This window comes from Rhineura floridana, chromosome 2 (assembly GCF_030035675.1).
Source record: "Rhineura floridana isolate rRhiFlo1 chromosome 2, rRhiFlo1.hap2, whole genome shotgun sequence".
NCBI lineage: Eukaryota > Metazoa > Chordata > Lepidosauria > Squamata > Rhineuridae > Rhineura > Rhineura floridana.
This window is the reverse complement of record NC_084481.1, coordinates 45,620,522-45,635,124: the sequence shown is the minus strand read 5'-3', so window position 1 is coordinate 45,635,124 and position 14,603 is coordinate 45,620,522. Positions and strand designations below refer to the sequence as shown.

Sequence of the window (14,603 nt, the reverse complement as noted above, 5' to 3'; positions counted from 1 at the left end):
CCCTTCCCTTACTACACTTCCCAGGATTCTTTGGGAAAAGGCATGACTGCCTAAAGTGAAATAAAGGTCTAGTGTGGATGTGGCCAGGGACAGCTTTGCTTTAAATTTGAGTGGGAGGCTACATGTGCCTGCTGTAGAATAAAAAGGTAGAAGAAACCCTGAAAAAGAATGATACTGTTCACAATCTGCCCAGTGCCCACCCACCCAATCTCCCCTCCCCTCCCTGCCCTCCTCCTTCCTCCCGCTCCTCCCACAGGTCAGTTTCACCTATCCTATGCATGATTGCACAGGAGTAAATCCCACTGAACTCAAAAAGCATGCAAATGATCAAACCTGCCCTCCCCTCCCCATCTCCTTCCAGTTCCCTTCTTCCCCATCCTCTTCCCCCATGGTCAGTTTTACCTATCCTAGGACTACAACCTGGGAGACCAGAGTTCAAATTCCCACACAGCCATGAAGCTCATTGGGTAACCTTGGGCCAGTCACTGCTTCTCAGCCTCAGAGGCAGGCAATGGTAAACCACCTCTGAATACTGCTTATCATGAAAATGCTATTCCTAGGGTCGCCATAAGTCGGAATCGACTTGAAGGCAGTCCATTTCTTTTTCAAGCATGATTGCATAGGAGTAAATCCCATTGAACTCAATAAGTGTGCAAATGATGAAACCTGCCCTCCCCTCCTCTTCCTCTCATCACCTCCCTTTTGCTTTTCCCCTCCTTCCCCTCTCCTCTCCCTTCATCCTCCCTTTTTCCTCCCCTCCCCTCTTCCTTCTTCCTCCTCCCCTCTTCCTTCTTCCTCCTCCCCTGCCCACTCCAGGCTTCCCTCCCCATGGTCAGTTTTACCTATCCTAAGCATGATTGCACAGGAGTAAATTCAACTGAACTCAATAAGCATGCAAATGATCTATCCATTGTCAGCAAACTTGCACAGGATCCCATTTCTTACCTCCCGGACTAAAAAGCAGGGAAATTAACTAATAGGCAAAAAACCTTGCAGTTTAAGGATGTACCTATAGCCAACAGATATTTCTATCCAACTTTAAAAAGCAGGAAAATTGGGCAGCTCTAGTAAATGCACCAGGGGAGCAGGAGACCTGACCTCCTTTTTGAGATATTGTACTGCCCTACAAATTTGTCAAAATGCAAATGCATTTGTTTTAATGTGTTTTAAAGTCTGTTTTTAGTGCTTTTGTTTGCTGCCCTGGGCTCCTGCTGGGAGGAAGGGTGGGATATAAATCAAATAATAAATAAATAAAAGGAACTTCTTTCCTGCAGAATTTGTTAACTGAGGTATTACTGTACAATCAGCAAGAATAAAATGTGTCATACCAAAAACGCATTAGAGTAATAGATTATCATTGCCATAAAAACAATTGGACGCAACTCCAACAAGCAGAACAGACTAAATAATAAACAACTTCAAAATGTCTGGGCAAATAAGTTGCATTTGCAACAATTTTTTGCATTGTTTCCTCCACTTGATCATGTCTGGATGGGCAAATGCCTCGGAGCCTCATGAGGTTTCTGAAGGAGCAGCAAAAAATGCTCTCAAGTTGTTAATCATACTAAATTTTGAAATGAAATAAATCTTTATTGTTGAAGGCCATCTGCTACCAAAATTCATACTAAATATTATGAATTTGATTTTTCCCCCTTCTCTAGGTTCAAGGTGGTTGACCTTTTAACAATGGCTTCACAACATCAGAATACAATGCTAGATTCAGAGCATGAGAAATCAATGTTAGAAGGCGCCTTAACATTTCTTGTAATTCTTTTAAGTCTTCGTTTACACTTGGGTAAGATTGGTAGTTTTTCTGCCTTATGCTTTAATTCTAGTAATTTCTGTGTCTCAGTATGAATGATCTCAGACATACACTGATTGCAGCGCATAGCCGGGAAATGAAGAGGCAAGACAAGATGAGGTGTGGGTAAATCAAGGGCCACATTTATTGGAATAAAGCCAATTACATGCTTGATTGCATAGTAGAATGATCTGCAGAGACAAGTGTGGAACTCATCTCATCCCCCAGCGGGTGAGGGCACCCTGTCATGGGAAAAGGGGGTGGGCCAAGCCCAAGCCCCTCTTCTGGGCCCCATCCCTGCAGGGTGGTTAGGGAGGCCTTCCTGCTCCACCCCCCCCTCAGGGCCGCACAACCTTTGAGTGGTATTACAGGTTAGCCCCAAAGTACAGACATATACTGAATCTCAAGCAGTGTTTGGGTAGGAATGGCCATGGAAACAACATCTAAAACCACTTGCTGACTGACATTCTTGAACTGTTTCTCAGAACTTTAGCCTTTTAGTAGCAAAATTCTCTCTCTCTCTCTCTCTCTCTCTCATCTATATCTTAATCTAGAACATAGAGGGAGAGATTTGGAAGGCAATATTGCATTTGGATGATCTCTTTGTGCCTTTAGGTGGATTTTTAATAATTATCATGTGTGAGCAAAGGTTTATAAACCTTGGCTGGCCTAAGCAAACAAGCCAGAGGTTGTGATTGCCAGAATCCTGAATCTCCTTTTCAGCACAATCCTTTGCTTTTTGACTTGGCAATAAGTCCCATTGTTTTTATGTGTGTATAAGAGTATTTATACCCCACCATTCAGCCTGAAAGGGCTCCCAAAGTGGCTTGCAATAATTAAATATAAATAACACAATGTAACAATAAAAACCTGCGTACATTAAAATAGAATCCAAGAAAACATAATCAAACAGTGAGACAGACATCTCATCAAACCAAATGCTTGTTGAAATAGGCTTTTTGATGGCACAGAGCCAATTGTTTTGGACAGCCTGAAGCAGCACTACTTCATTGACAGAGATGGCCAAATGTTCAGATATATCCTGAATTTTCTGCGAATGTCAAAACTCCTCATACCAGATGATTTCAAGCCTTCCCTGGCAGCCTGGTTGCTGTTGGAAACAGGATACAGGCCAAGATGGACTCTTCTGCCTAATCTAGCAGGACTCAAGAATGCAGTCAAAACCTCATCACTTCCAGACAACCTGTTTTTTGAGCATTCACCATTATTTGTTTGCACAAAGTTTGTGGAGAGGTTATATAATTCCTGCTGTTTATTGAGCATGCATTGTGATTTCTTTGTATCATGTCCTCTCTTCTTCCAGGCATTTTAACATGTATTTTTAATTGGTTTTTTTTTTTTTTAAATATACAATTTGTTTTTAATGTTTTTAATTGTTGTAAACCGCCCAGAGAGCTTTGGCTATAGGGCGGTATACAAATGTAATAAATAATAATAATAATAATAATAAATATGTCTAAAAGCCAGACATTTTAGATGTAGATAATGTTTGGAATTATATTCCATTCTGTTTTTAGCTTTTTAGTTTTCTGCTTTTTGTTATGCTTACTTAATGGTTTTAAAATTTGTATGTTGTATGAATTAACTTTATTCATACTTTTGTATATCATCCTAGAATTTTTTGATGGCAGGCAGTTAACAAATATTTTAAATAAATATATAAAATAATAGAGACACATGGGCCTTCCCTGGAATAGAATTCCATAAACTGGGTGCCACAACCAGAAAGGTCCTGTACTGTGTCCTAACCAGTTGAATTTTGTGCAGTGAGGCTCATTCAGGTTAGTGTGCACAGGGTTGCAGTCTCGGTCCCTGATCTTCTGTTGCAGATGGGTCTTTGCTACCCCTACCTGGAGATGTCAGGGATTGAGCCTGGGACCTTCTGCATGTAATACATTTGCTCTTTCACTGAGATACAACTCCTCCCCAGGCTGGACTTGCTTGGGTGTTGGCAGGCAGAGGCACTTGGAGACCTGTGACTACCTGCTAGTAAAATCGTCAGCACCAATCTTTCCCCTTCTAGGGGAAGAATGCCTCCTTCTGTAATATGGCCAAGTTCAAAATTTGTTTTGGAGCATATGGCCAGGTAGCCTTACATCGCATTTGGTAATTCATATCCAGTATATTTGTACAAATCCATTTGAATCAATGTCTTATGCAGTTCTATAATCAGTAGGTATAGTAATCAGTTTGGAGGTTTTGGCTGCTTGTTTTCTGCATTTCCAGTTCTTATTTTCACTATTGGTAAGCGAGTTAATGAACCCAAGAATTCCATCATGTATTAATCTTTTGTTTTAGTAATTCCTTGTGGTTGACCAGGACAATAAACTCTGTGTCAACTTTCCATTATGTTGTTAGCTTCTTGGTTTTTTCCCCTCCCCTCCAGAATGCCAATTAAATTGGAGAAAATTTATATTACTGTAATACAGCATGTGTTAATGAGTTAGGACACCTGCATGCTGGTGACTGGGGATAGCATAATCCTATGTGTTTTACTCTGAAGTAAGTCCAAGTGAGTTAGTTGAGGCTTTCTCCTATGTATGCATAGGATTGCATTAAACTGGATTGGTTCTCAATCGTTAAAATATGTATGAGACTGTTCTACTAAGTTTTGGTCTTATTCAGTATGCTTCAAATTGGGACAGAGTTCTTTTATAACTGTCTTCAATTTGTTCTTTTCTAAAAATGTTTACTAAGAGAATTGTTAACATATCAATTGTTAAACAGACATAGCATTCAGCTGTAAATCCTAATATCCTAACTTCTTATTGATACTCCTTGGATTTACAATCTAACTTGTTAATTCAGTCATGATTTTTTTAAAAAAACCTCTTGTAATGTTGAACTGACTGTCCTTTTAAGTAGAAATAACTCCCAATTCCCAGTTTATATCTTATGGGTGGTATTATACGTTAGTGTTAATTTACCTTTCATTTACTCCTAGGAATGACTGATGATGAGATTCTGAGAGCAGAGATGGTAGCTCAGCTCTGCATGAATGACAGGACTCATAGTTCGCTGCTGGACCTCATATCCTTAGAACGTCATTAAATACATTTTTGTATGATTAATGAATATGATTGGTGTGTTGTGCTTTCCTTTGGTGCCTAACAAGTAAAATTACGGATAATAGCATATTTGAATGCCTAGAAGTAAGTTTAGGCTTATCAATACTATTATTTTTTCATTTGAAACATTGCATGTTAAGTTTGCAATGAGTCTTGAATGTTCCATGTAATTTAATGCTCTGCTGAGCTGGTTAAAAAAAAAATCATCACTCTAGTCTTTCTAGCTGTGGTCTAGAGATAATAATAATAAAAGTCATCACCTTTCTGTCACACCGTTTCTAAAGAAGGGAGATAGTTGTAAATTCTTTTTTTGTTTTTCCTTTGAGTTAAGCTGTCTTGCCCAGATTGGTTTCTGGCATTCTAGGGAGTAACTGAGCAATAAACCAGGACCAAATAGCAATACTAGCATTAGCTGGTTTATTTGAAATCAGTTTTGCTGGTTTATTTGAAATGCTGGGAAAAACAGAAGGGAGTAGAAAAAGAGGAAGGCCAGACAAGAGATGGATTGATTCCATAAAGGAAACCACAGACCTGAACTTCCAAGATCTGAACAGGGTGGTTCATGACAGATGCTGTTGGAGGTCACTGATTCATAGGGTCGCCATAAGTCATAATCGACTTGAAGGCACATAACAACAACAAATGTGTACAAAGGCCCAGTCTAGTGTTATTTTTCTGGTGATATAATCTTCCATATTTGAAGATGTGAAATGCGTCTTGATCCTCTGATCCCAACAGAAGGGTGAAATACAAAACTAGCCTCTGCTTTAGTGTTGTTAGGGGCTAAGGATAGCTGTAGCCTGTTTGTTTTCTTGTTCTTATAAATGTGCATGTTCTTAATCTACTGTAATGTGGATTAAGATGGATTAGTAATACTACTAAGTGCTAGATTTATAAAATTATGTCCTTATGCCAATTAGCGTTCTGTATTTTTATGTGGTGCTATCATTTTTCCAAACAGTGGGCTTTTTTGGTTGTTTACCAGCACCTCATGAATAAGTGTTCAATTGTGTATCTAATCAGTCACTTAATCTTAGTTGTACAAATAGAATATTTTTATTTATTTATTTATTAAACTTATATACCGCCCCATAGCCGAAGCTCTCTGGGCGGTGCACAAGACTAACATCAAAATACAATAAACACATATTAACAATTTAAACACGTTAAAAGATTTAAAATTTTAAAAGATGAAACAATTCCAACACATACTAAAACATATTAAAACGTATTAAAATGCCTGGGCGAAGAGGAAAGTTTTAACCTGGTGCTGGAAGGATAGAAGTGTTGGCGCCAGGCGTATCTCCTCAGGGAGGTTGTTCCATAAGACAGGGGCCACCACTGAAAAAGCCCTTTTTCTTGTTGCCACCCTCCGAGCTTCCCTATGAGTAGGCACTCGGAGGAGGGTCTTCGATGTTGAGCATAGTGTACGGGTAGGTTCATATCGGGGGAGGTGATAAACCATGTACTGTACAGAAAAGTATGTGCCACTTCCAAGAAAAAGTTCTCTATTAACTCTTAAAATGATTGATTGAACAGGATTTATTGTAAAATATAGACCTCTTGTGGTAAAATGAAGCAATTGCAGAAACTTCAACTGCTTCAGTCCACTAGAAAACATGTAAACATTTATTTCTAGATCAGTGGTTCCCAAACTTTTCCCCATGGACCACTTGAACATTCTTGAGGATCTTGGAAGAACACAATGATTTTTCTGCCTGTTGTAGCAATTATCATGCCCTGTGCTAGATGTTGTATGATTTTTAATTGTATTTTTATTTAATCTTTTATATTGTATTTTATTGTATTGCAGTTTGAATTCAAATTGTAATACAATATATAAGAGCTAAAAGAAGCAATATAATACAATAAAAATACAAATTTTAATATGAGGGATGCATAAAGAACATGAGGGATTTATGTGTGTAGGTGGGATTGGTTTCAGAAGGGAAGTAATAAGAGGTGGAAAAGTGTTGAAAAGGCTTGCTCTCAAAGCACTTCACAGATGTGATCTACAAAAATCCCTTCGCCCTTTCCCTCACCAAAATAATCTGTTTTGTCCCTTTTTCATCCCAAACCTCATCATGCAGCCAATCCCATGCATCTTACTTGGAAGGAAGCCCCCCAGAGATCAGTAGTAGATGTGCATAGGACAGCAGTCTTAAAAGCGAGTCCATGCACTTTGCTCAATAAGCCTAGCTGTGTTCTATGGCACTTACTTGCAAGTAAACATTGTAGTTTGCAGCTTTGAAATCTCTTGGCTTTACCTCTCCTTTCCTGGTGTCTCTCATTGCAGCCATGCAGGCTGCTGAGGAGGAACCCTTGTGCTTTGAAAGTGGCACGGGGTGTGGTACATTAAAGGGAGCTAGAAAATGGGGGTGAGGAAGTATGAAGGGTGTAAGATGGGGATCACAGCAGTTGTAAGAAATGAAGAGTGCTGTTTGTCAAGCCCTCTCGTTTGATTTGACTTGGTGACTGCCAGACCCATGGCAGGCAGGCATGCACAAAAACCAGAAACAAAAGAGGATGAGAAGGGCGACCAGGATGGATGTCAGTGGTGAGGAGGGAGAGACAGACTACCCACCTTCTGTGGCTACTGCAGTTAGGAGTAGAGGGCTGGGTCAAAGATGTTGCTGTTGCTACCAGTCCACCCATCCAGTAATCTTCCACATCTCCAAAATGAAATAGAGTTAGAAGAGAGTGAGAGAGAGTGTGAAACAAGGGGGAATGTGGAGGCTGGAAGACAGTGCAAACCCTTAGAATGATAGAGTAGGCACTGCTTCCGCCCTTCACAGACATGCTGCGGATCAGCAGCATGAAGCTTGTGAACCACAGATCGGGAACTCTAGATGAAAGTTGTTATTATTATTTATTAAATTTATTAGTTGCCCATCTGGCTGGTTTACCAGCCACTCTGGGTGACATACAACATAAAAACATATAATTCACATTAAAACCTTAAAATTCCAACAATAACACTAAAACCTAACTAAAACCTAGTTTGTATCCAGTGGTGCTTTTTCCTAATGGAAAGCACTTCTGCTTGCACAAGGCAAGGCATTCAATTTCAGCAACCCTCCCCCTATTCCATTAATGCAAAGCTGTTGTTGGATGCAACCTGAAAAGAGTCAATAGAGTGCTCATGGGAAATATATTTCTATCAAAAATATATTGGCAATTTTTGTTGTCTATCTTAACGCAAGAATCACATTCCAGAAAATCCTAATCCTAAAAGTGGCATTATTCCTGGAAGTTTAAGCTTTGAATCAATGTTGTCAGCTGTGGCGGATTTTAAAGCTCCTGTGTTTGAGCCTGGGGGCTCTATGCAGCAGGGAATGTATACACCTAAAGGTATGTTCTGTTTTTGTTCGATAGTGTACATCTGCAATATATGTATGGATTCTTAATGAGCTGGTATAAATTACAGTTCCAGAAATATATAAACCTCTTAGAGGTTGTTGTCAGGGTGGATTGATTTAAATCACCAAGAGAAATGCTTTATTTAAATTAAGTTTGTCTCTTACAGTTCTTCACATATTTCTTAAACAATGGTGCGAATCTGATTTCTAAAACGTTAATTTACAACTCAATATAACATTTTACAAGGAAGGTACACTTTGTGCAACTGTCTAGATAACTTGATTTTTGTTAGTCTAGGACAGCCTTTCCCAACCAGTGTGCCTCTAGATGTTGTTGGACCACAACTCCCATCAGCCTCAGCCATTGGCAATGCTGGCTGAGGCTGATGGGAGTTGTGGTCCAACAACATCTGGAGGCACACTGGTTGGGAAAGCCTGGTCTAGGAAATAGTACATAATATTGACTGTCAAGCTGCAGATGCAGCAGCTGTACATTAGGAATGGTAAGAACTAAATCACAAACAGATGATGACTTAAAAGTTGCAGATGGATAGTGTCTTGTCCTTCAATAGGACCACGAAACAAAAATGATTTTAAGTACTAGTCATTCTTCTTACTCTATTAGGATAAGCGTAGACATTTTTTTCCAGAAAGGATGCAGATCTGATTGCCGGCAATGCTCTGCCTCCATAGTCAGAGGCAGTATGTTTCCAAATACCAGCTGCTGGAAACCGCAGGAGGGGAGAGTGTTCTCTTTGCACTGATGTCCTGCATGTGGGCTTCTCATGGCCACTGTGAGAACAGGATGCTGGGCTATATGGGCCACTGGCCTGATTCAACAGGCGCTTACATTCTTACCAAAAAAAATAAGACTGACTCTTGCAGTAAGCTCCATTGAACTCACTGTTACTTCTGTCTTTTGAGAAAACAACTATAGAATGGAGTTCCCTAGGGAAGCTGAGTTATGCTGAAGTAAAATGGTGAATAGCCTTATGGCATCAACATTATATTTTTCTCTTGAATGTATCTCTTATGATGATGATGATGATAATTGAAGTGCATGATTAAGAAACAATTTTTAAACAGCTACTTTAGTTCTACATTTAGTGATAATCTGCCACATTTTAAACACCATCACATAAGTTAAAAACTATTTCAGTGTTTTAGTGCTTGTAATTGGATTTCATATTTTAGCGTTTTAAAATATTTAAATGGTCAAGTGAAGTTATGGTGTGTTTGTAAGTATGTAATTTGTTTTGTGAAGTTTGTATTTATCTTTATAAGCAGTTAAAATATTAAATCTGGAATAAATGTCAGAATTTACTGACAAACGTGTTCTGTTTCTTTTAACAATAGCTGAAGTCTGGGATAAGGAATTTGACCCAGTCATGGTAATTCTTCGAACTGTTTATCGTAGAGATGTACAATCTGCAATGGACAGATATACAGCATTGTAAGTTGAATATATTCAAAATAATAAGAATTTATTATTGTATTATGTAATAGTAATATACAATGCCTTTTGTTTTTAGACTGTGAGCTGGTTCACATGGTGCATTAAACCAGCTTGGTTTAAACCATGGCTCAATCATGAATGTGCTTAGCCTTTCTTAGTATGGCTTGTTGTATTGTTGTTTGTTTCAAAGAAACTGGGAAGGATAAGTCAGAAATAAGCCAACATTTGTTATTGGCTTATTCTGGCTTACTACTTATGGTTTGTTTGATATAAACAAACCATGATCTGGCTTGCATGACAAAAATAAGTCATACCATGGCTTATTTATGCCATGTATAGTACACTAAAACAATTTAAAACAAATTATGGCTAAGTGTGACATGCGAACCAGTTCAATGTTAGAACGTGCTTTGTGAACTTACTGCTATTTTTCTGAGATTGCTGGTTATTTGTAGTGTGAAGAATGCAAGTATTATAAAAAACTGGCTTAAATAAAACAGGCTTCTCATAGAATTGTAGAATAGTAGAGTTGGAAGGGGCCTATAAGGCCATCAAGTCCAACCCCCTGTGCAATGCAGGAATCCAAATCAAAGCATTCCCGACAGATCACTGTCCAGCTGCCTCTTGAATGCCTCCAATGTCGGAGAGCCCACTACCTCTCTAGGTAATTAATTCCATTGTCGTATGGTTCTAACAGTTAGGAAGTTTTTCCTGATGTCCAGTCGAAATCTGGCTTCCTGCAACTTGAGCCCATTATTCCGTGTCCTGCACTCTGGGACAATCAAGAAGAGATCCTGGCCCTCCTCTATGTGACAACCTTTCATGTACTTGAAGAGTGCTATCATCATATCTCCCCTCAGTCTTCTCTTCTTCAGGCTAAACATGCCCAGTTCTTTCAGTCTCTCCTCATAGGGCTTTATTCCAGTCCCCTGATCATCCTTGTTGCCCTCCACTGAACCTGTTCCAGTTTGTCTGCATCCTTCTTGAAGTGCGGAGACCAGAACTGGATGCAGTATTCAAGATGAGGTCTAACCAGTGTGCTGAATAGAGGGCAACTAATACTTCACACAATTTGGAAACTATACTTCTGTTAATGCAGCCTAATATAGCATTTGCCTTTTTTGCAGCCACATCACACTGTTGGCTCATATTCAGCTTGTGATCAACGACAATTCCAAGATCCTTCTCACATGTTGTACTGCTGAGCCAAGTATCCCCCATCTTATAACTGTGCATTTGGTTTCTTTTTCCCATGTGTAGAACTTTGCATTTATCCCTGTTGAATTTCATTCTGTTTTCAGCCCAATGCTCCAGCCTATCAAGGTCCCTTTGAATTTTGTTTCTGTCTTCTACAGTATTAGCTATGCCCCCCCAATTTTCTATCATCTGCACATTTAATAAGCATGTTCTGTACCTTCTCATCCAAGTTGTTAATAGAAATGTTGAAGAGCACTGGGCCCAGGAACGAGCCTTGTGGTACCCCACTTGTTACTTCCACCCAGTTTGAGAACGAACCGTTGATAAGCACTCTTTGAGTATGATTTTCCACAGGTAGCCTGTCATCAACTTGGGCTTTACTGCCATCTAGTGTCCAAAGGCAAGAATGCACTCGAGTTAAAAGCTGGGCCTCGGGCCCCTCCCACTCCATTCCATTCTTGCCTTTGTCCGAAGAACTTTGATTCCTGACTAGCGTAGCTAAGTTTCTCTTTGTTCTGATTTTTGCTGTTCCCTTTGTATTCCCCCCCTCCCCTTTTTTGCTTAGGAGTGTGTGGGAATTTTGGGTCTGTTTTTTCCCTTTCGGGAGTTTTTTGCTCATTTTTCTTGCTTTTTTCTTTTTTCTTTGACCCTTTCAGTTTGTGTTGGCAGCGCGGCTGCTTCCCCTTTTGTTTTTGCCTCCCTTTTGTTTGGGGGTGCACGGCTGCGGCCTCCTTTAGCAGCGGCGGCTGCTCCCTTCTTGTTCGGGGGATCCACGGCTGCGGTTCCCCCCCCCTCCCGGGGCCGTTTTCGTTTGAAGTAGGGTACCTCGCGGCTGCGGCTCCCTCCTCGGCCGTCCTCCCGTGCTGGCTCCTGGGCAGCGTTTTTTCGCCCTCTTCAAGACTTTGCAGTCCCCTTTTTTCCTTGGCTGGGCTGCTTCTTCTGGCCTCCGTCTTCTGGAAGTGGCGTTTTTTGTTTCTCCACGCCGCCGCGGCTCCTCCGGCGGTTCGTAGCCACGTGCGGGCTTCTTGCTCGGCCCTAGCCGGCAGCGTTTCTTTCTGGCTGCCGTTAACCCTTGCAGGGGCCTTTTTTAGGAGGTCTGGTTTCCAGTACTCCTTTTATTTCTTAGTCTTGTTTTTTGGCTCTTGTTTTTTGGCTTTTGTTTTTTCCTGTTTGTTTTTTATTATCCAGCTATTTTTCAGTGCCTTTTCCTAGGGTTGTAATACCTATCTGCAGCGGAGTGCTGCACATTTTGAGCAAGCTGTGTTTTTTGAGATACCACGCCTTCCCCATTGTGCGTGTGTATCTACTTCTGTGCACTCAATTTTGTTATACGCAAGTTTTTCTACCGATAATCTAGTCTCTCTGTGCACATTGGCGGTACCGCACCTTCCCCTTTGTGCGCGTGTATTTAGCCTTGGGCCACACTGCATTTTTTCAAAAGGCAATTTTTTCCTGGCAGTGTATTGTAGCGGTCTCGCACCTTCCCCATTGTGTGCGTGTACTTAGCCAGTGGCCAATATTGCAGCTTGACTTACTTTCTTGGCTCCCTGACTGATCAGGGTGATATTAGTGCCTCTCTTGTGGTGAGTTCCCACTCCCTCCCTTTTTGCAGTGCCATAGCGAACAAGCCTTTTTTCTCTTGGCACCTGGCACCTTAGTGCACAGCCTACTTCTCATCTCCTCTCAGCATACGAGTGTTACCGCACCTTCCCCACTGTGTGCGTGTATCTAGACTCCACCATGGCAGACCAGCAGCTGCAGGAGGCGCATTCCGCAGGGTCAAGCCACCAGCGCATCTCTTTACCTCAGCACAAGCCTTCCAAGCATAAGCACTCTAAGGCCTTGGCCAAGACTAAACATTTATCTCACCATGGCGCTCCTAAGAGGGCCCGTTACGTTTCTGCTCCGTCCTTAGAGAAACCTGCACAAGAAACAATACCCACTCTTTTTCAATCCCCCTCTGGGTCGTCAGAGGACGAAGTTGAAGGCTTCACATTCTGATGTCCCTCTGATTCCTCCGACTCCTCCAGTGCAGCCTCTTTTGCCTACACAAGAGCATCCTGTGCCCTCTGCTCCTCCTTCAGGGCTCCAGTTGTCTCCGGAATTCCTTTTACAGCTGCGAGAGGTACTAGGGTGTCTCTCCCAAGCTCAACTTCTGCCCCAAGCACAGCCGTCGCCCCAGCCCGGAGTTTCACGGCAGTCCAGCTCTGTAAGACAACCGGCTTGTTATGAGGATATCCCTCCCTCCTCGCCTAATCCGTTTGATGTTTCTAGAGGCAGACTTGGTGGCGAGCCCTCGGAGATGCAGGATTACTTACCTTTCCTGTAGGCTGATCCTGATGAGTGGAGTGGAGAATCCGATCTAGATGAGGACTTCTTCTGTCGCCTCTTCGACTCAGCTGATTACCCCCCACTCTCATGCAGGGTAATGGATACCCTGGGCATTCAACCTGCTCAAACGCAACCTACCACCCCCCCAGTCAAGGGCGCTAGAGTTCTAAAGACCCCCAGATCAACGGATCATTTTATCCCTCTGCCAGATCCCATTAACAAGCTAGCCAGGGAAGAATGGGCCCGCCCCTTGCGCCCACGTCGCTTCTCACCGTTGGCCAACAAACTGTACCCATTGGCCCCAGAATTTATGTCCTTCCTGAATGTCCCTGGGGTGGACCAGCCTATCTCCGATTATGTGTCTCGATCTCTCCTCCCTAAAGAGGGAGAATCTCAGCTTAAAGACCCCTCTGAGAGGCGGCTTGACTTCATACTACGTAAAAACCACGAGGCATCTGCCCACTCCATCCGGGCCTCAGCCGCTGCCTCCATCTTCTCATGCGCCTCCATGATGTGGCTCGATGACCTGTTGGACGATCCCAATCCTGATCCAGCCAAGTTATGTAAAAGCCTACTCAAATTGCATAAAGCTGCTGCCTTCGTGGCTGATGCCACTTTGGACGCTACCCACCAAGGAGCATGAGCCCTTGCTGCTGAGATAGACTCTCGACGAACCCTATGGCTCCGACATTGGGATGCCGACACTGCTGCCAGAACTAACCTGTCCATGGCCCCATACTCGGGCTCTATGCTCTTTGTTGACGATGCTCTTAAAGCGGTCTTGGTTGACCCCAAGGACAATCGTAAACCTACCTTGGCCACAGTCAAAAGGGATGACCGCAGACCCTTTCGACGATTTACTCCTTACCGCTCCTTCCAGCCCTTTCGGGGGGGGTGGCCTGGCGGGCGGGGACGAGACGCCAGGTCCACAGACTTTCGCTCCTCCAGGGCACCCTGGCCTAGACAACACTTCCAGGGCAGACCCCAATATCAAAACAGGCCAGCCTCCTCCTCTTCCGATGGCAGAGGAGCCCGTCAGCGTAGGCAGTTCTGACGCCATCCCCATAGGAGGCAGACTGGCCTCTTACGCAAGCTCCTGGCTCACCCTGACACATCACCTGGGTCAGGGCCATCTTCACCCAGGGGTACAACATAGAATTTTGGCGGACCCCCCTGGACAGATTTTGCCTCTCCCCCATCTCCAAGTCATGCAGGACGGTAATGCAGGATGCCCTACATCATAAGCTAGACATAGCCGCTATAGAGCCAGTTCCTCCATCCGAAAGGCTGCAAGGCGTCTACTCCGTCCTCTTCGTGGTTCCCAAGCGAGATTCTTCATGGAGGGCGGTCTTAGACCTCAAGTTTGTCAA

The 14,603-nt window shown here is 42.5% G+C and overlaps 1 protein-coding gene across 4 annotated transcripts in view; it reads left to right on the top strand.

Annotated features, from left to right (window-relative positions):
- UBR3 (ubiquitin protein ligase E3 component n-recognin 3) overlaps positions 1–14,603 on the top strand; it is a 172,366-nt gene that overhangs the window by 44,321 nt on the left and 113,442 nt on the right. For all 4 annotated transcript variants that reach the window (XM_061608528.1, XM_061608527.1, XM_061608526.1 and 1 more), the window contains exons 16-19: positions 1,662–1,795; positions 4,767–4,854; positions 8,102–8,241; positions 9,606–9,702. In XM_061608528.1, coding sequence (XP_061464512.1) covers positions 1,662–1,795; positions 4,767–4,854; positions 8,102–8,241; positions 9,606–9,702 — 459 coding nt within the window. The remainder of the gene's footprint in view (positions 1–1,661; positions 1,796–4,766; positions 4,855–8,101; positions 8,242–9,605; positions 9,703–14,603) is intronic.